General features: G+C 37.7%; 1 protein-coding gene across 1 annotated transcript in view; it reads right to left on the bottom strand.

The window, feature by feature from the left end:
- Positions 1-25,973, bottom strand: part of LOC138322141 (hemicentin-1-like) — a 98,622-nt gene that overhangs the window by 64,306 nt on the left and 8,343 nt on the right. Inside the window, 23 exon segments of the mRNA XM_069266195.1 lie at positions 83-358; positions 638-916; positions 1,833-2,105; positions 2,435-2,722; positions 4,239-4,511; positions 4,754-4,849; positions 5,357-5,539; positions 5,804-5,821; positions 6,087-6,104; positions 6,472-6,489; positions 6,802-6,874; positions 8,967-9,091; positions 9,642-9,908; positions 10,165-10,256; positions 10,674-10,857; positions 11,323-11,376; positions 11,379-11,440; positions 11,624-11,841; positions 12,696-12,883; positions 13,236-13,460; positions 16,825-16,996; positions 20,227-20,349; positions 24,971-25,200. Of these exon segments, the coding sequence (XP_069122296.1) occupies positions 83-358; positions 638-916; positions 1,833-2,105; positions 2,435-2,722; positions 4,239-4,511; positions 4,754-4,849; positions 5,357-5,539; positions 5,804-5,821; positions 6,087-6,104; positions 6,472-6,489; positions 6,802-6,874; positions 8,967-9,091; positions 9,642-9,908; positions 10,165-10,256; positions 10,674-10,857; positions 11,323-11,376; positions 11,379-11,440; positions 11,624-11,841; positions 12,696-12,883; positions 13,236-13,460; positions 16,825-16,996; positions 20,227-20,349; positions 24,971-25,200 (3,735 nt within the window).

Consider the following 25,973-nt stretch of genomic DNA (forward strand, 5'->3'; position numbering starts at 1 on the left):
TCTCGCATTCTAACCCACTTCTGACAACGTTGATAGCTAGACACCGATACTCTCCTGTATTCTGGGCTGATACATTACTCACCCAAGACTTTTAACTTTGTTGTATGGTCAACCTCTCCAGCAACGTTGGTAGCCAGACAGCGATACTCCCCGGTATCCTGGGCTGATACACTATTTAACTGCAGGGCACCATCGGGTAGGATAGTCACACCGAAGTCATCAGAGGACAGCTTCACATCATCCTTATACCACGTTATCTCAGGAAATGGGGTCCCAGTGGCTGGACACTCAAGAATGACATCGCTGTTCTCTATAGCCGAGGTGTTGGTCGGAAGGTTGTTAGGTAGAGTAGGTAGTGCTAGGGAAAAATAGAAGGCATGCTAAATTGGTTTCCAACATTTCAACACTTGTAAGTCTGTAGCATGTGTTTGATCCAGTGTTATGAAAAGTACATCAATACAATTACCATGAATAAAGTCAAGCCTGCAAATTTCTATTCCATGTTTTTACAAGTTTCAAGTCATTTTATTTTCTTACTGAACTTCACATTACAAGACTTTAGGAAGCTAAGAATAAAAAAAAATACTGATTATGTCAGATGGACATAAATAATCAGCCTAACAGAGTTGAAACACACCATTGATAGTAACAGAGAACTCCTTGGTTTGTGTCCCTGCTGTATTGGTTACCACACACATATATAATCCACTATCTCTCAGGTCTGCCGAAAGAATACGTAATGTTCCGTTTCCAATGAGCTGATACATGCTGCTGTCCGAGGTATCAATGGTGACACCATCTTTAGTCCAGCGTATGACAGGGGGAGGGTTTCCAGTCGCCTCGCAATTCAGAGTGACCTCCCCTCTTCGAAGGACGGTTATCTCTGTTTCTCCTTCTATACTTATCTCAGGGGCAACTGGATGAAGAAAAAACAATGAAATTAACTTATATCAGTAGTAAATGGACAGAAAACAATAAACTTTATTTATCTTAGGAACTGGACAAAGACAAACAATAAACTATACTTATCTCAAGGACTGGACAACGACAAAACAATAAACTTTACTTATCTCAGGAACTGGACAAAGACAAAACAATAAACTATACTTATCTCAAAAACTTGATAAGACAAACAATAAACTTTACTTATCTCAAGAACTGTACAATGACAAAACAATAAACTTTACTTATCTCAAGAATTGTACTAAGACAAAACAATAAATTTTACTTATCTCAGGAATTGTACTAAGAAAAAACAATAAACTAAACTTATCTCAAGAACTTGATAAGACAAACAATAAACTTTACTTATCTCAAGAACTGTACAATGACAAAACAATAAACTTTGCTTATCTCAAGAATTGTACTAAGACAAAACAATAAATTTTACTTATCTCAGGAATTGTACTAAGAAAAAACAATAAACTAAACTTATCTCAAGAACTTGATAAGACAAACAATAAACTTTACTTATCTCAAGAACTGTACAATGACAAAACAATAAACTTTGCTTATCTCAAGAATTGTACTAAGACAAAACAACAAATTTTACTTATCTCAGGAATTGTACTAAGAAAAAACAATAAACTAAACTTATCTCAAGAACTGGACAAAGACAAAACAATAAACTTTACTTATCTCAGGAATTGGACACAGACAAAACAATTAACTTTATTTATCTCAGGAACTCACCAAAGACAAAACAGTTAACTTTTTATATCTCAGGAACTTGATAAAGACAAAGCAATAAACTATACTTATCTCAAGAACTGGACATGAACAAAGACAAACAATGAATTATCAAGATTTACTGATCAGATGATGTAACATACTTTGCACAATAAGTGTGATGACTTTGGTGGCACTGCCAGCATCATTGGTAGCCACACATTCATAGATAGCTTTATCCACAATAAGAGCTGGGGCAATAGTCAAGCCCTGGTCGCTGATTAGAAACCTCTCTGTGTCTGCGTAGAAAGGCACAAAGTTACGCCTCCAGTTGACTTCTGGTTCCGGTACGCCACTCACCACACAGGGTAAGAGGACTGTCTCTCCTGCTTCCACTACATACTTCTCATTGTGCAGGTCCTCTATACTAGGTGGAACTGTAATAGATGATAGAGTTTATAACACATATAAAATCTATAACACCAGTATCACGATATGGTACCATTTAGTTATAGTACTTACAACATTCTGTCTTTGCATATTACAGAATATTATTTGATTGATTGTAATGTCATTCATTTGTTTGCAAAACATTTGTTGCTTTCCACTCACAAATCACATAACAATATATATATATCAATATATACCAACCTGCAACAAGAGATAACTTTGTATTATGTAAGTACAAAATAAAGCAAGAGTGGCTACATCTGTTACGTATTATGACCTCCATTTTATGATACCTAAATATTTGACATATACTCACCCTCCACAAATAGTGTTACAGTTTTCTCCACTTCTCCAGCTACATTGGAAGCTACACATGTGTATGTCCCTCTGCTTGTGGCCTCTGCCCCAAAGATCTCCAAAGATCCATCTTCCCCAATATAGTAGGAGGGGTCGGAGAGAAGGATTTCATTACCATCCTTTAGCCAAGTGTATGAGGGTGGGGGATCTCCGTCAACATTACAGGGCAGGAAAATAGAGTCTCCTTCAATAACACTAAATCTGTCCTGGACATCATATTCATCATCTATTCTCAGAGTAGGAGGAACTGAAAATATATCAAATCATTGTAAAGCTATTTAAGGTAAATACATCACCAACTGGAGAGGCCACGCAAGGATAAACATCTGATTAAAAACTGAAGGGAGAACTGAATCATACCTACAGAAATATCACCATTTCATAGTTGAATCTCTTAAACACTGTAACACTCTATGCTATGAAAGTAAAAAGTAAATTTGAAGCTGAAGGAGACATAAGTAAGAAGTAAATTTGAAGCTGAAGGAGACATAAGTAAGACTACCAACGACATCCTCAGTGACGGTATAGGACAATAGTAAGCCTACCAAGGACGTCTACAGTGACGGTATAGGACAATAGTAAGCCTACCAAGGACGTCTACAGTGACGGTATAGGACAATAGTAAGCCTACCAAGGACGTCTACAGTGACGGTATAGGACACTAGTAAGCCTACCAAGGACGTCTACAGTGACGGTATAGGACAATAGTAAGCCTACCAAGGACGTCTACAGTGACGGTATAGGACAATAGTAAGCCTACCAAGGACGTCTACAGTGACGGTATAGGACAATAGTAAGCCTACCAAGGACGTCTACAGTGACGGTATAGGACAATAGTAAGCCTACCAAGGACGTCTACAGTGACGGTATAGGACAATAGTAAGCCTACCAAGGGCGTCTACAGTGACGGTATAGGACAATAGTAAGCCTACCAAGGACGTCTACAGTGACGGTATAGGACAATAGTAAGCCTACCAAGGACGTCTACAGTGACGGTATAGGACAATAGTAAGCCTACCAAGGACGTCTACAGTGACGGTATAGGACAATAGTAAGCCTACCAAGGACGTCTACAGTGACGGTATAGGACAATAGTAAGCCTACCAAGGGCGTCTACAGTGACGGTATAGGACACTAGTAAGCCTACCAAGGACGTCTACAGTGACGGTATAGGACAATAGTAAGCCTACCAAGGAAGTCTACAGTGACGGTATAGGACAATAGTAAGCCTACCAAGGGCGTCTACAGTGCGGTATAGGACATAGTAAGCCTAGGGTCTACAGTGACGTATAGTAAGCCTACCAAGGGTCTACAGTGACGGTATAGGACAATAGTAAGCCTACAAGTACAGTGACGGTATAGGACAATAGTAAGCCTACCAAGGGCGTCTACAGTGACGGTATAGGACAATAGTAAGCCTACCAAGGGCGTCTACAGTGACGGTATAGGACACTAGTAAGCCTACCAAGGCGACAGTGACGGTATAGGACAATAGTAAGCCTACCAAGGACGGTCTACAGTGACGGTATAGGACAATAGTAAGCCTACCAAGGAAGTCTACAGTGACGGTATAGGACAATAGTAAGCCTACCAAGGGCGTCTACAGTGCCGGTATAGGACAATAGTAAGCCTACCAAGGACGTCTACAGTGACGGTATAGGACAATAGTAAGCCTACCAAGGACGTCTACAGTGACGGTATAGGACACTAGTAAGCCTACCAAGGACGTCTACAGTGACGGTATAGGACAATAGTAAGCCTACCAAGGACGTCTACAGTGACAGTATAGGTAGAGTTCCCAGCCACATTGCTCGCCACACACTGATAGTCCCCTTCCATGTCACGCTGTATATCACCAATAAGGACAGTGCTGTTAAATGGCCGGGTGACGCGAGCTGAAGGCTGTACAATCATCCCATCCTTGATCCAGTTGAGGATGGGTTTGGGGTTTCCTCTCAGCAGAACACAGTTCAACTCCACCTCATCTCCCTCTATCACTTCTATAAATGGGTTGGTGAAGGCGATCACTGGACGTACTGAAATAAACCATATTAAAAGCTGCATGTAGTTCGAACATCATCTGGAGCCTTTCTGGGGTACATCATAATTATACATGAAATAGAAGAACAAACAAACAACCATAAGAAATGATTCACGCTACTAGAAGACATAAACGTTAAACAAATGGAATAATCAAATCTGTTTTAATAAGTAGATGGTATTTATGCTTAAAGGAATTGATTGAAAATTAAAATTAATTTGCTATACCTATACATACCTATTCCAGTAACAGTAAGATAGGCCGATATGTCCCTCATACCAAACTGATTCTGAACCACACAAGTGTACCGACCCTCATCACCAATCTGTAAATCTGTTGAAAGCAAAGCTATAGTTTAATACCACGATTATAACAATGTATACATATATGCATTAATCTGACAATAGTCTCAATGTAAGGAGTCGATCAATTCTTGTAACTTTTAATAGCAAGAAGCTACTGGATAAATGAGAGTTGATTCTATCTTTCATTTACACTAAACAAACTTATTTCCATGGTGTATAAATTCTGCATTTTTATACCTCAATTTTTCAGTGATTTTAATTCATCATTAATTTATAGTCATATGGTTCTACCGTCCCTGTCTTTATCCCCGAAGACACAACTTAAAAGTTGGTAAATCCTCTGCTAAACATAGTCCCAATGCTTGTGACAAGGGTTGGCAAGCTTATGAATTTTTCCACAGGAAAGAAGAAAATGTAGTAGCCACACCAAGGTTTGAACCCAAGACCTTTGAACTCTAGTCAGGTACTCTAACAATTAAGATACCAGATTACTGATGACCGACCCAGTCTAATTCCACTTAAGAAACATACTTACTTGTTATCGTTAGCGAGCCTGTCGACTGCTGATTAAATCGGCCCCCATAAGTAATAATAGTGCCGTCCTCATTCCTCCAGTAGATCTTTGGAGGCGGGTGTCCTTCAGCCTCACAGATTAAAGTAGCATTGGTTCCAATGTCTGCTCCCAGATTTGAAGGTTGGGTGGTGATGTACGGTTCAGCTACAAAGAAAATGGTTGTTTTACTCTCTAGATATCAATGGATAGCATAAAGTTTTGTAACTGTAAACAACAAATAACCATCATCAGTAATGTTCACCTAGGACAGCTGCCTTAACTGTAAAAACAAAAAGCCATCATCAGTAATGTTCTAGGACAAGCTGCCTTAACTGTAAACAAACAAATAGCCATCATCATCAGTAATGTTCACCTAGGACAGCTGCCTTAACTTGTAAACAACATATAGCCATCATCAGTAATGTTCACCTAGGACAGCTGCCTTAACTGTAAACAACAAATAACCATCATCATCACAACAGTAATGTTCACCTAGGACAGCCTGCCTTAACTGTAAACAACAAATAACCATCATCAGTAATGTTCACCTAGGACAGCTGCCTTAACAGTAAACAACAAATAGCCATCATCAGTAATGTTCACCTAGGACAGCTGCCTTAACTGTAAACAACAAATACCATCATCAGTAATGTTCACCTAGGACAGCTGCCTTAACTGTAAACAACAAATAACCATCATCAGTAATGTTCACCTAGGACAGCTGCCTTAACTGTAAACAACAAATAACCATCATCAGTAATGTTCACCTAGGACAGCTGCCTTAACTGTAAACAACAAATAGCCATCATCAGTAATGTTCACCTAGGACAGCTGCCTTAACTGTAAACAACATATAACCATCATCAGTAATGTTCACCTAGGACAGCTGCCTTAACTGTAAACAACAAATAGCCATCATCAGTAATGTTCACCTAGGACAGCTGCCTTAACTGTAAACAACAAATAGCCATCATCAGTAATGTTCACCTAGGACAGCTGCCTTAACTGTAAACAACAAATAACCATCATCAGTAATGTTCACCTAGGACAGCTGCCTTAACTGTAAACAACAAATAACCATCATCAGTAATGTTCACCTAGGACAGCTGCCTTAACTGTAAACAACAAATAACCATCATCAGTAATGTTCACCTAGGACAGCTGCCTTAACTGTAAACAACAAATAACCATCATCAGTAATGTTCACCTAGGACAGCTGCCTTAACTGTAAACAACAAATAACCATCATCAGTAATGTTCACCTAGGACAGCTGCCTTAACTGTAAACAACAAATAGCCATCATCAGTAATGTTCACCTAGGACAGCTGCCTTAACTGTAAACAACAAATAGCCATCATCAGTAATGTTCACCTAGGACAGCTGCCTTAACTGTAAACAACAAATAGCCATCATCAGTAATGTTCACCTAGGACAGCTGCCTTAACTGTAAACAACAAATAGCCATCATCAGTAATGTTCACATAGGACAGCTGCCTTAACTGTAAACAACAAATAGCCATCATCAGTAATGTTCACCTAGGACAGCTGCCTTAACTGTAAACAACAAATAGCCATCATCAGTAATGTTCACCTAGGACAGCTGCCTTAACTGTAAACAACAAATAGCCATCATCAGTAATGTTCACCTAGGACAGCTGCCTTAACTGTAAACAACAATAACCATCATCAGTAATGTTCACCTAGGACAGCTGCCTTAACTGTAAACAACAAATAGCCATCATCAGTAAATCACCTTCACCTAGGACAGCTGCCTTAACTGTAAACAACAAATAGCCATCATCAGTAATGTTCACCTAGGACAGCTGCCTTAACTGTAAACAACAAATAGCCATCATCAGTAATGTTCACCTAGGACAGCTGCCTTAACTGTAAACAACAAATAGCCATCATCAGTAATGTTCACCTAGGACAGCTGCCTTAACTGTAAACAACAAATAGCCATCATCAGTAATGTTCACCTAGGACAGCTGCCTTAACAGTAAACAACAAATAGCCATCATCAGTAATGTTCACCTAGGACAGCTGCCTTAACTGTAAACAACAAATAGCCATCATCAGTAATGTTCACCTAGGACAGCTGCCTTAACTGTAAACAACAAATAACCATCATCAGTAATGTTCACCTAGGACAGCTGCCTTAACTGTAAACAACAAATAGCCATCATCAGTAATGTTCACCTAGGACAGCTGCCCTTAACTGTAAACAACAAATAGCCATCATCAGTAATGTTCACCTAGGACAGCTGCCTTAACTGTAAACAACAAATAGCCATCATCAGTAATGTTCACCTAGGACAGCTGCCTTAACTGTAAACAACAAATAGCCATCATCAGTAATGTTCACCTAGGACAGCTGCCTTAACTGTAAAAACAACAAATAAGCCATCATCAGTAATGTTCACCTAGGACAGCTGCCTTAACTGTAAACAACAAATAGCCATCATCAGTAATGTTCACCTAGGACAGCTGCCTTAACAGTAAACAACAAATAGCCATCATCAGTAATGTTCACCTAGGACAGCTGCCTTAACAGTAAACAACAAATAGCCATCATCAGTAATGTTCACCTAAGACAGCTGCATTAACAGTAAACAACAAATAGCCATCATCAGTAATGTTCACAAAAGACAGCTGCATTAACAGTAAACAACAAATAGCCATCATCAGTAATGTTCACCAAAGACAGCTGCAACAGACCGCATAATGTTCACAGACAGCGCTTAAACAACAAATAGACCATCATCAGTAATGTTCACCTAGGACAGCTGCCTTAACTGTAAACAACAAATAAGCCATCATCAGTAATGTTCACCTAGGACAGCTGCCTTAACAGTAAACAACTTCTAAATCAAGTAATTTTAGGACATGATATACCAATCTTACCTTGACCTCCCCTCTAAACCAAGTGATTTTAGACTGGTAAAACCAATCTTACCTGACCTCCCCCCTAAACCAGGTGATTTTAGGACGTGGTTACCAATCTTACCTGGACCTCCCCCTCTAAACCAGGTGATTTTCAGGACGTGGTATATACCAATCTTACCTGGACCTCCCCTCTAAACCAGGTGATTTTAGGACGTGGTATACCAATCTTACCTGGACCTCCCCTCTAAACCAGGTGATTTTAGGACGTGGTATACCAATCTTACCTGGACCTCCCCTCTAAACCAGGTGATTTTAGGACGTGGTATACCAATCTTACCTGGACCTCCCCTCTAAACCAGGTGATTTTAGGAGGTGGTATACCAATCTACCTGGACCTCCCCTCTAAACCAGGTGATTTTAGGACATGGTATACCAATCTTACCTGGACCTCCCCTCTAAACCAGGTGATTTTAGGATGGTATACCAACTTACCTGGACATCCCCTCTAAACCAGGTGATTTCAGGACGTGGTATACCAATCTTACCTGGACCTCCCCCCCTAAACCAGGTGATTTTAGGAGGTGGTATACCAATCTTACCTGGACCTCTCCTCTTAACCAGGTGATTTTAGGATGTGGTATACCAATCTTACCTGGACCTCCCCTCTAAACCAGGTGATTTTAGGACGTGGTATACCAATCTTACCTGGACCTCTCCTCTAAACCAGGTGATTTTAGGACGTGGTATGCCATCAGCTTCACACACCAGCACAGCCATGTCACCACTAGCAACCAGAACCAGCTCATCAGATCGGATTATTTGGGGTGTCTCTGTAATCAACATAAAACAGTCCTCAGTATTGTAAGATCGGTGTAATATTGGCATTTTTGTTCCCATTTATTAAATATCATTACTCCCCCTATTTGGGGAACAATAAGATACCCAAAATGTTTTAAAAGAGATCGACAGCAAATAAACGACAATCACTTATCATACTAATGATAGCAATAATACCCATAAGTAATAGATCTTGCATCAGTGGCTATGTGAAATAAAATCTATCAAACTATTTTGTGAGTTTGATAAATTTTCATATTCCATATAGTCACAAGTGTGAGATTCTATCACATAACATTTTCTGATAGAGATACAAGTAAAACTTAATTTGGTCTCTCTATAAAACAGAATAATGACATCAAAACTACCTGTGACGTCATGTTAAAGTGTTATTACATGTGTGCATTATCATATTGAAGATATGGCTGAATTGGCCATTATAATATAATGATTCTCTGTTTGACATTATAATGATGTCACAACATTATGATGGCTGACTATCATAATTTTGACCTTGACCTATATTCCATTGTCTCCACTTACCTATGTAGGTCAGTTCAGCTGATGCTATATGTTCTCCAGCCAAATTCTCTGCCAAACACTCATAACGGCCCTGATCCCCAAGGAACATGTTGGCAAAGCTAATATATGGACCATCAATTTGAATTCTCTCATTTGGAATCATTAGTTTATTGTCCCTTAGCCAATAAAAGTTGGGAACAGGAAAACCTTCTGCTGTACAAGTCAAGTTCACAGTCTGTCCCGTCTTAAAGTTTTTAGCAGCAGGAGTAACTACAGCTTTAGGTGGAACTACAAACAAGAAAATACCCATGGTAAGCACAAAATAGGCTATTGCTTCATAATCTAGAATTAATCAATAATGTAATTTCAAACAAGATATCAAATGAATAAAAGTTAATAAGGGCTAAATGTACAAATGAAATTCTTGAGATCAAGTGAACATAAAAACAACTAACATGTATTTAAGTACATAGATTCTGGTTTAAAAAGCACTGAAATATTACAACTGCTGGACCATGCACATTTACAATGTTGTGTGTTTTACCTTGAACACGAACATGTACAAGTGCCTCTGTGAATCCGCCCTCATTTCCAGCTAGACACAAGTAACGCCCCTCATCCTCCACACCAATATTCCTGTAAAACCATGTCATGTATATCTCAGTTTTCATTTTTATAGACATCATATCAAAAGGCTCTCTCTGCTAATATCATGACAACAAATTGTATGCCTTGCTTTAATTAAAATATATTTCTTGGTTTTTGGTTAACCTTTGGTATAAATAAAATGTCCTGAAATACTGTCAAATTATCATTATTTGATGTATCAATGATAGCAAGCTAACATTAACACCAATGTTAACTAAATTAATGTTAACAGGAAAACATCTAACAGGAAAATTGACGAGAATGAAACTAATTATGCTATAACCATGAATTTGTTGTAAGCATGTTTGCTATAAACATGTTTAACTGTATTTGTAAAAATATATTTTTCACACAAATTTCCCCATTCAAGAGATTCATAATCAAGACAGCTGCAATGAAATTTACCTGATCAAGAGAGATCCATTACTGAAGATTTGGTATTTGTTGCTGTTGGCAAGAAACTCCACCGAGTTGGGTTGATACCAGCTGATATTGTACTCCACAGTACTCTGTACCAGGCAATGGAGGATAGCATCATCTCCAGGTAACACAGAACTATTCCTCATGGCTTCTATCACTGGTGGGGGCTCTGGTAAAATAACATTCTATATAATGGTGTGTTTTTTGCATAATTCAATATGCTAAATATAAAGATACCTTACAATTGGCATATTTCTACATACATGTAACCCTTACCTTTCTGCAGAAATACTTAATTTACAGTGGCATAATTTTCATTCAGATACCTAACAATAGCTTCTGTAGAAATATTACTATAGTTTCATTTGTTGTGACCTAAATCTAAAACTATATATCCCAGTAACCTATTTTCTATAGCTATACATCCCAGTGACCTATTTTCTATAGCTATACATCCCGCTGACAGACCAAGCTTCGGTTATGATTAAACACTGTAACCTTTCTCAATCTAAATATTTTTTTTCAGATAAATAAATATTGGAAACTACTCGTGTTTTTGGAAAGTTTAAACTGAATAGGAAAACAATGTCGACCTTCTTAGTTTTCCGTTTTGGTATCTATACGTACCACTAACATGTGTTTTCAAGGTAAGTTGAACTTGTATTCCAGCCGGCCAGGTTAGTAGCATACAAGTATAGCTCCCCTCCGAATTACCATCTACATACGGTAACTCCAACACCACATTACTAGGACTCCCTGTAAAATCACAATGGACAATAATCTTTTCAGTTTTGTATAGAAAAGGAGAAAAAAAAATTAAGTGACAAAATTCACAATTGCAGAATTCAAAAGTCTAGATTAGGGGAAATAATTAGTCAAAATCTCAGTCTTAGAATCATCTTTTGTCATTGTTATGTTAAACTATAACATTTTACCTATAAAAGAGAGGATCTCCAATCAGCTGACTTCCTCTGCTCCACTGAACATAATATTGTATAGGACTTTGTACTGAACAGGTGATATAGGCTGTGGCATCATAGAAGCCACGAGTGACAGACGGCATGTACACGTTAGGACGAGGTGGTGGCACAGCACTGATAGCAGTCGGTGTCAGCCGCTGAATTGGCATATTTTTATCATCGAATCCATGGACCTGGTTAAGAATAAATGAGATATTATACATTATGGAATTCCATGGATCTGATTACAGAAACACAAAATACAGCTTTAACATCATTAAATAGAGCTTATTTTCATACATTATTTTTCCATATACAAAATCTCAGATTATGAAATAACCGAAAATGGACATTAATTTATGGGGTTCAGAATGCAGTAAAAGCCACAAAGCCACAGGGAAGCCCATTATCAGGAGCCAAAATGCTTAATATATCTTTTAGATAACAACAAGAAGAGTACATTGTGGACTTCTTATCTTTCAGTTCCTAAATTACTGCTATTGTCTTCTTAATATGACAAAGATTTGTTAGAAAGGATAAATGAGTTTGGCCAGCGTATAAATGTATGGACTTGTCCTTACTTACCCGAACATAGAAGGATAGATGGGCTCTGCCAGTCTATAAATGTATGGCTTTGTCCTTACTTACCCTGACATAGAAGGATAGATGGGCTCCACCAGTCTATAAATGTATGGCTTTGTCCTTACTAACCCAGACATAGAAGGATAAATGGGCTCGGCCAGCGTATAAATGTATGGCCTTGTCCTTTATACTTACCCTGACATAGAAGGATAGATGGACTCCGCCAGTCTATAAATGTATGGCTTTGTCTTTACTTACCCAGGCATAGAAGGATAAATGGGCTCGGCCAATCTATAGATAGGCTCATCAGCCAGTGTATAAAAATGGCCTTGTCATTACTTACCCTGACATAGAAGGATAGATGAGCTCGGTCAGTGTATTAATGTATGGCCTTGTCCTTACTTACCCTGACCAAGGATAGATGGACTCGGCCATTATATAAATGTGCGGCCTTGTCCTTACTTACCCTGACATAGAAAAACTGTTTGGGAGGATAGATGGGCTCGGCCAGTGTATAAATGTACGGTCTGTCCTGATCCTGTACAAGGTCACGTAATTCTAGAGTATTTCCCTGAAGATCGATCAGTTCTAACTTGTTGAAGAATCCGGGAGCTTCAAGGTTGCTAGCATTGATCACCATAAATGCTTGTACACCTACATCAAACAACATGGAATGTTCACTTTAATTATTGGTATTTCAATTTAAAATCATCTTGATCTGTTTGTCATGTTTACACGTTTTCATAGTTAACACCTGAAGCAGAATTGGATTGATTACAGGTGACCAGGTTGTTCAATAAGCAGAATATTTGTTTATTATTTGAAGAGTCTACATGCCAAAACCTTATCTGTTGGTGCAATAGTCATAGTCATTTAAAACGCCACCTGCTTTGTGCTTTGGATTGAAAACGTATGCTTTTAGAAAATGAAACAGAACAGAATAAATATTAAAGAAAAAGCAACAATTTATAACTTTTTAAACACCATCATTACATTAAAAACAAACCTCCCAGTGGCCTTAACTCTGTTTCAGCGAGTTCTGTCGTAGGGAAGCGAGAAAATCCAGTTATAAAGTCAGTGGTACTGAGACCAGTAACTCGGATGGTGTGTGGACTGTTACTTCTGATAAACAGCTTCCACAGTCCAGGTGTTGGGGCCTTCACATTCACAACCTTGGCATTTGGCAGGTCCAACAGATCATTCAGGCCGGAAAAAACTGTCAACTTTCGATCTGGAAACAAACAAAATGTTACAGCAATGGAAAGAACATAATTAAACTAATTGAAACCATAATGCCAAAGAAAATTCTTTTCCTAGTTGTGTAACAAGGAGAGATATTGACCTGACATAAAATCAACATTTAATGTTATTTGACTGAAATATGCCAAAATCATTATATTTGCTGAAATTCGGCCTTTTCTACAACCAATGTCTTCACTTCGAAGTACTAAAGTTTTGTAAAATATGGATTTATTTCCTGAAAACTGTGTTTGCCAATACTTTTGAGAATCAGCTAGTAATTTCTTTTATACAAAAGAAAGGCTTTAACAAAATTGTAGCTGACAAAAAAGAATAAGAAAACAAATTCCTATTTTCCATCACAGTTATAAAGATATTTCAAGACAATCTAAGACTATTTAGGAAGATATAAACAATATATAATTGATGTTGATGCCCTTTACCAAACATAATACTGATCACCAAAAAAAGTTGGCTAAACAATAGATTGAAGTAAGTTCTATCAAAAGAGTAAAGTCCACCCTTCACCAAATATAAAATTAAAGTTGAAAAAAATTATTAAGGTAAGATGAAGACAAAAGAATATAATACCCTTCACCAAATATAAAGTTGGAAAAATGATAAATAACATATTTTCCTGTTACCCACGCATCTTTGCTAAAGACTGACGAAGGGCGCCCATACACAGGGGCAATGCATTGAGATCCACCACTGCAGGTAAAAAGCCAATTAGAATTCCTAATGTTTCATAAGCATTAAATCCTTATTATGTAATCCAAAGTAATTATATACAGTAGTACTACAAAATGTTTGTTCCTGATGTTTCAGAGAATGTTGCGACAAAAGACAGTAATTTCAATAGAAAAATCTGAGATTTTTTTAAACATTGACTAAGTTTGAACAAAACTGTTGCTAAAACTAATGAGTTATTATAATAGCTATTTTAGAAAGCCTGTTTATAGTGACTTGGGTTACCATGGCAATAAATATTTTAACTTAAAACAAGAGGCCCATGGGCCTTAACGGTCATCTGACTCATGGCACAAAACAACAAAGTCACAGTATAAAGTAGTGGTTAATAATTAATACCGGTATAAGCAATACAAGGAACTCCTTGGTTGAATATGTAAGTTTCTGAAATAGGTAAAGGTCATTTGTTGAACAAACTTGGTAGCCCTTCATCCATATATAGTTGTAACCCATTCAAGTATTAAGGAGGAGTAAGATTGTAAAGCCAAATTCCAGCAATGCTCCAATTTTGGACCCCTGCGGTTCCATCCCCATGTTTGCATGTTGTTTGCCATCCCTTGAAACCCTTATAGATCAATTTTGTTGAGATCAGAGACCGAAACCTGAAAACAGGAAGTGGGCCAGCGGCCATTTTGGAATACCAAAATCTTTACGAATATGTTTGCATGTTGTTCGCCATCCTTTAAAACCCCTATAGACCCATTTTCAGTGAGATCGGAGACCGAAACCCCTTTTGGGGCCCTGCCCCTCTGCCCCTAGGGGTCGGACCTATCTCAATTAAATAAAAATTGATTGTCTTTCCCCAATGATGTATCATACCAAATATAGATGAAATCCATCCAAGGATGAAGGAGGAGTATGATTTTAAAGCTTAAGATAAGAAAATTTGCCCTTTTTTGGGCCCCACCCCTCAGCCCCTAGGGGTCTGACCAGGCTCATATATATATAATATGCTTGTCCTTCCCCAATGATGTTTCATACTAAATATGGATGAAATCCATCCAAGGATGAAGGAGGAGTAAGATTTTAAAGCATAAATTAAGAAAATTTGCCCTTTTGGGGCCCCGCCCCTCACCCTAGGGGACGGACCAGACTCATTTATATAAAAATGATTGTCTTTCCCAAATGATGTTTCACACCAAATATGGATGAAATCCATCCAAGGATGAAGGAGGAGTAGGATTTTAAAGCTTAAATTAAGAAAATTTGCCCTTTTGGGGCCCCACCCCTAAGCCCCTAGGGGTAGGACCAGGCTCATTTATGTAAATAGACTGCCCCCAAATGTTACACAAATAGGTGAAACAAAGATGGTGGTCGCAAAATGCAATAGGCAGAACTAGGGTCCTAGAGGAAACCTACATATGATATTTAGAACAATCCCTTCAATACTTTTCTGAAAATAGCGGTAACAAACTTTAACTAACAAAATCCAAGATGGCCACCGGTCGGCCATCTTGTTGACCGATCAGTCCCAAAATGCAATATGCACAACTGGGTCCTAGGGGAACCTACATATGAAATTTGAGAAAGATCCCTTCAGTGCTTTCTGAGAGAATAGCCGGTAACAAACTTTAACTATCAAAATCCAAGATTTGGCTACCTGGCGGGCATCTTGTTGACCGATCAGTCCCAAAATGCAATATGCACACAACTGGGGTCCTAGGGGAACTACATATGAAATTTGAGAAAGATCCCTTCAGTACTTTTCTGAGAATAGCGGTAACAAACTTTAACTATCATAACTGTCCTTCCCTAATGATGTTTCACACCAAATATGGATGAAATCAACCCAAGGATGAAGGAGGAGTAGGATTTTAAAGCTTTTATTAAGAAAATTTCCCCTTTTGGGGCCCCACCTCTCTGCCCCTAGGGGACGGACCAGGCTCATTTATATAAAATATGATTGCCCTTTTCCAACAACGTTTCACACCAAATATGGATAAAATCCATGCAAGGATGAAGGAGGAGTAGGATTTTAAAGCTTAAATTAAGAAAATTTGCCCTTTTGGGGCCCCGCCCCTCAGCCACTAGGGGTCGGACCAGGCTCATTTATATAAAATATGACTGTCCTTCCCTAATGATGTTTCACACCAAATATGGATGAAATCAACCCAAGGATGAAGGAGGAGTAGGATTTTAAAGCTTTTATTAAGAAAATTTCCCCTTTTGGGGCCCGCCCCTCATCCTGACCTTCGGTCAGATGACCTAAAAAACCTACATCTACACATGGTCTTCAACATAACATTCATTGAAATGATCCAGTGGTTTTGTCAGGACAAAATTTTGCAACTGATGGACTGACAGACAGTTGGTTACCGTAGTTGGGCTTACCGTAGTTGGGCTTAACTTCCTAACAGTTTTCACACTAAGCACATATGTACACAAGTCCAAATCTGCAGGATACTACCACAAGGATCTGGCACAATTTTCAGGCACCCTAATTTCTGTATCCAGTGTTTTTTAGAACGTACCATCAGGCCCCCTGATTTCTGTATCTAGTGTGTTTTAGTACGTACCATCAGGCCCCCTGATTTCTGTATCCAGTGTGTTTTAGTATGTACCATCAGGTGCCCTAATTTCTGTATCTAGTGTGTTTTGGTACGTACCATCAGGCCCCCTGATTTCTATATCTGGTGTCTCTCCGCTCACAGATACTGTGATCTCTTGTAATTTGGAGTCGACAAATAAGTCATACATCTGTCCCAGTCCTTCCACGACATCTACAGACATAAGGTTAACTTTACGAGCCTGTACTGCCACCTTTACAAAGTTCAGCACCTGTGAAACAGACAAAATAACTTTGTGATTACTTTTAATAGTAACAGATGTAAAGGAATTATTTCTGGACTTTAGAGGGCAAATAAAATGAAGAATCATTCTACACTCATAATACCTGTACATCACAAAGCAATTACACCTGAATTATGGATTTCATAATGATATAGTTCAGTCATGATAATTATAACTTCATCCAATTATTTAAAGTATTATCAGAAAATGTAAATGAAGGGGGTGGCGGAGGTATCCAACGTCCTAAGGGTGCTGGTTGGCGAAGATTTGGTGCAGGAACCTTTTTTTTTTAGTAATTATCACAAGACTCTGACAATTAGAAAAATAAGCAAACTTGACTCCCTTTTAATTTTAATTTTGAATCACAACCATACAATGATGCTATTGATACCATACAAATATGCTATCCAATACATTGGTTCAGAGACAAAGTAATTTATATGAAAATATTAGCCTAATTGACCTTTTTGACCCCGCATCTATTGCCGTCTAAGGCCCGGGGGGTTAGCCCTATCATTTGTACAATTTCAAATCCCAACCTTATAAGGATGCTACCATTGCATTATGAGTGCTCTTCCATGCTTAGTTGCAGAGAAGAATTTGTTTATATAGAAATAGCTAAATTGACCCCTTTTGACCCCACCCTTCAGGCCCCCTGGGGGTCAGCCCCATCATTTGCACAATTTTGAATCCAAACCCTATAAGGATGTAACCATTGCATTATGAGCGTAATCCCATGTAAAGTTGCAGAGAAAATGTCATTTATATGGAAATTGACCATTTTTGACCCCGCCCCTCAGGCCCCGGGGGGTCAGCCCTATCATTTGCACAATTTTGAATCCCCACCCTATAAGGATGCTACCACTGCACTATGGGTGCTATCCCATGCTTGGTTTCAGAGAAGAAGTCGTTTATATGGAAAGAGCCAAATTGACCCCTTTTGACCCCACCCCTCAGGCCCCCCGGGGGTCAGCCCCATCATTTGTACAATTTTGAATCCCCACCCTATAATGATAATACCATTGCATTATGAGTGCTATCTCATGCATAGTTTCAGAGAAGAAGTCATTTATATGGAAATAGCCAAATTAACCCAATTTGACCCTGCCCCTCAGGCCCCCGGGGGTCAGCCCCATCAGTTGTACAATTTTGAATCCCCACCCTATAAGGATGCTACCATAGCATTATGGGTGCTATCCCTTGCTTGGTTTCGGAGAAGAAGTTGTTTATATGGAAATAGCCAAATTGATCCCTTTTGGCCCCGCCCCTCAGGCCCCTGGGAGGTCAGCCCCATCATTTGTACAATTTATAGTAAGTAGCCCATAAGGATGCTACCAGTCAAATTTTGTTGAAATCCGACCAGCGGTTACGGACGCCGGACGACGGACACCGGACGCTGCGGTATCCCATAAGCTCACCTCGGTCCTTCGGACCAGGTGAGCTAATAATTATCCAGGTAACTTTTAACACATCTGGGCCAATTCACTCAGTATAATTGGAGCCCTGCATTTATCTTGCTGTCCATTCTTTAACTTATTGGAAGCCAAATGAAATACCTAAAGTGTTACATTTTTTAAGATCATTTCTATATGTCTGTGGAAACCAAAAGGAAATGTACAATGTTAATTATCAGTGAAATACCTAAAACGTTACATTTATTAAGATCATTTTTATATGGCTGTGGAAACCAAAGGGAAATGTACAATGTTAATTATCAGTGAAATACCTAAAACGTTACATTTATTAAGATCATTTTTATATGGCTGTGGAAACCAAAGGGAAATGTACAATGTTAATTATCAGTGAAATACCTAAAACGTTACATTTATTATGATAAAGACATTTCAAATATCACAAGGCTCTAGGGCAATTCGTTACTTAACAAAAACAATGATATCATTTCCTTTATTTTTTTAGTCTGCATCCTTTCACTGATGTTATTAATTGAAGTAATTAACTAGTTCAGCATCTTTAAAGGTCGAACATTTTATTATCTCCTTAACAAAGGTGATTAGTAAACACTTATAGATGTTCCAAGGTTACAAAGCAGGTTTTCATATCTGAAAGAATCAAAAACTTTTTTCCTTAGTGGTAATATGCCGGGTCAGGTAAACCAATTCGCCACAGCGGCGGAAGAATATGCCTATGGCTACCAAGCATAGAAACTGCCTCATATATGATAGGATTTAAACTTGTGACCCACAGTTAGCATTTACCAGACAAGTGAGTGATTAAAGACACCTTAATCACTGAGGCCAAACCAAAATCTAGAGATGGAGGGCAAAGAGAAAATACTAAACACTTTAACCACTATACCACCAGAACACTTCCAGCAGGTGCTTGTATGGCACAACTATATTACATAAAGAAAGAAATTATAATCTACTTTCCTTTTGATTGACAACATTTCAAGTAACCACTTATGTAATTTTATATTACTGGAAAAGCTCCAGAAGATGACTTCTCACTCAAGTGATTTTAAATATTGTACACAGACCATCAATTATATCTACATACTACATAATTTGGTGTATATGCATGCTCCAATTTAACAGGTGGTCTCATCAACACTTCACTGACAGATAGCTGCTCAAAACTTTTCTGTGTGGTAGATAGAACAAGTTTTGATAAATGAGATTATCACAAGAAGTCCTGAAGTTTTATCTCCGGTAATAATGATAACATTCTTTTGAGAGCTATGAGGAACAAGATTAGCTGTTACTTCCTGTAACTACAGATAAACTATGAAGTCGGAGGAAAATGAATTACATAGTGTACAGTAGCTGGCAAATGTCAATGACCTGCATAAGCTTGTCAGCATTCTTTATGTCAGTTTATAGGGCATTTTTTAAAATCTTCTCACAGAGCTTGAAGATAAATGGCTATATCTCAAAATTATTCAACAAATTAAAGAAAAAAATCTTTTACTTATCTAGATTCTCAATCTTATCCTCCTAAAATAATTATGATAACAAAGACTTAAAAGAAATAAAAGCATGTTTTGCTGCAACTTCAGCTATCGCATAGAGTTATATACCAGACAAAAGGTAGGTAGTACATACCCACACCAGAATGAAGTAATCATTTACCTCAACTCATTGACCTAAATAAAGGAACGACTTACCTAATTAATTGACCTAAATAAATAAATTATTTATCTGATTGACCTAATTAAAAGAATTATTTACCAGATTGACCTAAATAAAGTAATTATTTACCTGATTGACCTGGTTTTTGCGAAGTAAGAAGACTTGTCCTGAGCTGGTAGAAGCGATATTCTCATAAGATTTGTATCCTTCGTGAGTAGGATCACCGCAGTCCCCCGTCAACACAAACACAACCTGTTAATGTTACAAAATACACAATTTTAACATGAACAAACAGTAATGATAATTTATACATATAGTAAAAGTAATCAATGAATTGCTTTCCAAACACACACAGTGAATGTTATTATACCCAGATCAAAGGTTTAAAATATAGATCACAGTGACCATCATTTTGTTCACATCACACAGTCTTTAATTGCCCAGGTGAACCGATTAACTAACACAATAACTAATTTAAGTTCCAGTGATATACATCCTCAATATTCCATGAGTTACAATCAGTGTCATTATTTCCACTCCTGGATTATCTCATTGCAAAACTGAAGGCTCTCTATGTGATAACAGATGAGACAGGTAGCTATATGTAACAGGTGAGGAGAAAATGTAGTGGCCAACCCGAGACCTCTGAACAATAGCTGAATGCTCTACCACTGAGCTACCTGGTCACCGATGATCGACCCAGTCCAATCCCACTACACTCCTCCCTCCTTTTTCAAAGTCTTCGCCCACGAAGACATACAAGACCCTTATACACCACCGTGAGTATTTTTGTGGGCACCAAGTTTGTAACAGGAGAGGAGAAAATGTAGTGGCCAGACCAAGATTCGAACCCGGGACCTCGGAACAATAGACAAATTCTCTACCATTGGGCTACCTGGTCACCATTGATCGACCAAGTCCAATCCCGCTATTATATATAGTTTGGTCCTTTAATGTATATCAAAACAATAGAACAACGGTACATGGTGTGAAATTGATGTTTAGTGACACTCTCGAAAACTTCAAAGGAAGTTTCTGCAGGCCTGTGATTGGTCAGTTTTTTCCCCTGAACTGCCTTCATGAGTTTTACTATGACAATGTCCAGTGGTGGATATATCAACAGTGAAAGTAATCTCTGGAGTATCGAGGATGAGATATATGTAACATTAGAGTACATAGATGATACCAGAAAATGCGAAGTATTTTAATCAAAATTCATATATGCCATTGAAATAATTATTTATTTCTTTGGTATTAACTCATTTAATAATTATAAACTGCAACTTCCACCTAAGTTGATGTTCCCCGATGAATTGCCCATAAGAGTAGCTACCATTCTTATCTAATCTCAGCATCTGTTATCAAGAAACTTCATTTAACTGACAAGGTTATGGCTGTTGAATGGTTACTTTTGGCTTACAATACTGAAAATGGCCTGCAAATATATATGTACAGTGAATCTGGAACACATTTGACTAAACCATGGGTGGTCATCAGACTACAAACAAAATGATAACGCACGTCAGCATTTATTTCTCTACATATCTAATTTGACTTTGCCAGCTTGATATGAAAATTGTCAATGTTTGCATTTTCTGCGTATTAATATAAGTATACAATAACAGCTGATAAAACAGTTCCTACCTTAAAGTGCTTTGTGTTCATAAAAACTACAACTTCACTTTACATGGAATCATATACATTTATTACATAATTAAATACGATGAAATCTCTGGAGACTGTTGAATAAAATAAACACATCTAGCGTCAATTTGTCCGTAATAAATGTGCAGTTCTAACCATATGGCCTGGCCTTGTTTGGGAAACTCTCTGACCTATGATAGCCATCCCACCTCTTTAGATTACTAGTGTCTATATAGAGATCTCGGATCACCTGATGGGTATTAGGTAGTAGTACAACCGACTGACTTCTAACTGCCAAGTTTTACCATACCTCATTGGACAAGGAGTCACGGCAGTTGAATATATTTCATTCTGTATCATGCTACTTATTAATACTAGAAATTACTTGATTTGTCTGATCAAGCCATGCACATTGCACTATGTCAAGCCATGCACATTGCACTATGTAATTAAATAAAATGACTCAAAACAAGCCAAGCCTTATTCTCAGTTCTGGGTGACAGTCAAACTCCCCTTGAGGATAATCCATTTTGGATAAAATCTTTTGGACTCCATTATATTTGAACACCAAGGAAAATCACAATTGCTCCAATCTGGCACTAACATTTTTGTCCTGCTAAAGACTTAAGCTCTTTACAGATCTATATCCAATCCAGCAAGGCTTCTTGGTCCATACCTCGAGTTTTGTTTGCTCAAAATTTTCATGAAATAAACACTTAACAAAGGAATGGCTCTTATTCTTGGCATACCCCTGATATAGAGTGGAAGCCATTTGTTTAAAATGATTTATCATTCTAAAGAAATATTATTTGAAATTTCTTGAAACATTTTAGCAAATGTGAGTGAAACCCTATTTATACTTTGCAGCATGTGCTTCTCCTTTGATAAGCTGAGCCCCATCTTAGTTTGGTCCTTCAGGTCATAACTTTGAGATCATGTGACCCTGAACTGATGTGTCTTTGTGATCACGACTTTGATGTGATTCTGATGATTGAATGACCATATAACTCCATATATATGACCTTTTCAGTTTGACTTAGTTTGATTTTTCTATTCTTTAAAACAGACAATAAAATTGCAGCTTTTTAATTAATTTTCTTGTGTGTATTCATCCTAGTGTTATCAGGAGATATAGGTTATTTATGTGTTTGTTTTTAAGAGACAATCTAGTGTAACATAGTGACACAATTGATCCATCAATGTAATTCTGCCATATGTCACTGTGTCTTTTAACACCAATCAATCCATGTCAAAGAAAAACCTACACATTCACTTACATCTTATTTTTTTAATTAAACAATGCTTAAAGTTGACCTACATTAGATTTCTGCAATATCTAAGTAAAAAGAATTTGATTGGTCGATTACTCAACAAATGACAGTTGCATCAATCCCATTCCCAATATCTTAAGATATTTATGCTTGTATGTTGAAACAATTTGAAGCCTTTGACCCATAGTAACAAAACAGTGAAACAATGGAATATCAAACTTAATTGCTCATAGAATGAGAATATTAAAACCAAGAAAAGAAACATCTTCAAAACTGAAAGTCAGAAATCTTAGATCTAAATCTAGAGATCATGTAGCTGTAATATAACACTTCTAACATCAATTCAGGTTTCACAACAGTTTTATTATTGCAAAGTAGAACAGTTTTTTTTTGTCTTGATTAGTTTGTACTAGCTATACATTGACCCCTATACATGTGTGTAAGGCAACGTTCCGAACTCATCAGCACCAAGGCAAACAATTTCAAGCTTCATTTAACCTAAATTCAGCTTAAACAGCCATCCAAAGTTAACAAGAGGGATACAACCTCATAGAAAAAAGCACTTCACAGGATTCCAGAGCTTCTATCTGGACTTAAAGCAATACAAGATATATGTACAACACTATTAGGTTTTGATAGATCTTGTGTACAGATGATGTTAGAGATATCAAATTCAAACTTCTGATAACATTGCACAAATCAACACATGTTTATGATGGCAACATGCAAAACAACTTCTTTTTTACATCTTAACAAAAAAATAGGTTAGTAACTAACCTAGCTAGAATTATCATTCAAAAGTATTTGCTCTTTAAAGAAAGATCAATACATGCTATGTTAACTTTAATGATGATTGCACATTGACTATACAATTATAATGCTATAGTAAGGTGCTGCATAATTAAGCAGTGCCAAAATTAACATTAAGCATTGACCTTTGACTTTTTTTAAAAGACAACTCATACACTTAGGACACTTTTGTTTATACTTATATATGCGGTTTGGTCATGTGTCTGATGACAATGACAGTCTACTAGTCATCAAAACGTCATAAATGAAATAAGATGAAGTTACAAATAGCTTTACAAAGAAAAATCCCTGTCAACTTGAAGAAAATGATTAGAAAAAAAAAACATTTGTGAGGATAGCCTAGTCCTGAGATATGTTTTAAGAGGATGGTGACAGCCTACCTGAAATTGTTTTTCCTGTATTTGTAAGAATGGTGACAGCCAACCTGAGATTGTTTTTCCTGTATTTGTGAGCATGGTGACAGCCTACCTGAGATTGTTTTTCCTGTATTTGTGAGAATGGTGATGACCTACCTGAGATTGTTTTTCCTGTATTTGTGAGAATGGTGACAGCCTACCTGAGATTGTTTTTCCTGTATTTGTGAGAATGGTGATGACCTAACTAAGATTGTTTTTCCTGTAGTTGTGAGAATGGTGACAGCCTACCTGAGATTGTTTTTCCTGTATTTGTGTGATGACCTACCTGAGATTGTTTTTCCTGCGACTGTGAGAATGGTGATGACCTACCTAAGATTGTTTTTCCTGTAGTTGTGAGAATGGTGATGACCTACCTGAGATTGTTTTTCCTGTATTTGTGTGATGACCTACCTGAGATTGTTTTTCCTGTATTTGTGAGAATGGTGATGACCTACCAGAGATTGTTTTTCCTGTATTTGTGAGAATGGTAATGAACTACCTGAGATCGTTTTCCTGTATTTGTGAGAATGGTGATGACATACCTGAGATTGTTTTTCCTGTATTTGTGATGACCTACCTGAGATTGTTTTTCCTGTGACTGTGAGAATGGTGATGACCTACCTAAGATTGTTTTTCCTGTATTTGTGAGAATGGTGATGACCTACCTGAGATTGTTTTTCCTGTATTTGTGAGAATAGTGATGACTTACCCGAGATTGTTTTTCTTGTATTTGTGAGAATGGTGATGACCTACCTGAGATTGTTTTTCCTGTATTTGTGCCAGGACAATATTGGTGAGATTAAAGTCTCGTGCCCGAGCATCTGTAAAGACGTAGATGAAGGAGTTTGGTAATGATACATCCAGGGCCTCACTGATAGCGGTAATGGACATCTCCGGACAATCCCCTCCACCCTGGACATACAAGTCCTTTAGCGTCTCTTTGAAATACTCCGGATTTGTAGTGACCAGAACTGGTCCGACCTCTGTAAAACATAATTCACAAATTAAAGCTAAATCCATGTAACATGTTACCTGTTGAAAATTTTACCTATTCACCACCGGCAAACACTGTAATATCCAGTGAGGGAATTTATTGTAAAGGTAATATTATTTTTAAATACTTTCATTAGATTTCACACTTGTATAGTTTGGGTTTTTATCTCATAATTGCACAAAAGTATAGCTAAAATGAGCATAGAAAGCTTAAACCGACGGATCTTTATGACATTGGTTTTTGTTAGTTTAACGTTCTATTAACAGCCAAGGTCATTAAGGATGTGCCAGGTTTGTTCGTGAAGGAAAGCCAGAGTACCCAGAGAAAAACCACCTACCAGTAATCAGTACCTGGCAACTGCCCCACATGGGAATCAAACTCATAACCCAGAGGTGGAAAGCTTGCGCTAATATGTCTTGACATCTTATCCGATAGGCTACCACGGCCTCTTCATCATAAATCTGAGACGTTATCTAAAGAGTTTCAAAAAATCCAGGATCTTTATTAAAAGTTACATAGGGAGATTTAAACTCCAGATCTTCAAAAAAGCTTCAAACCCCAGACCATCATAAGAGGTTTACATAAGGAGCTTCAAACCACAGATCTTCATCAGAGGTCACTTTGAGCTTCAAACCCCAGTCCATCATTAGAGGTTTACATAAGGAGCTTCAAACCACAGACCTTCATCAGAGGTCACATTGGGAGCTTCAAACCCCAAATCTTCATCAGAGGTTACATAAAGAGTTTCAAACCCCAGATCTT

The sequence above is a fragment of the Argopecten irradians genome, chromosome 4, assembly GCF_041381155.1.
Source record: "Argopecten irradians isolate NY chromosome 4, Ai_NY, whole genome shotgun sequence".
NCBI classification, from domain to species: Eukaryota; Metazoa; Mollusca; class Bivalvia; order Pectinida; family Pectinidae; genus Argopecten; species Argopecten irradians.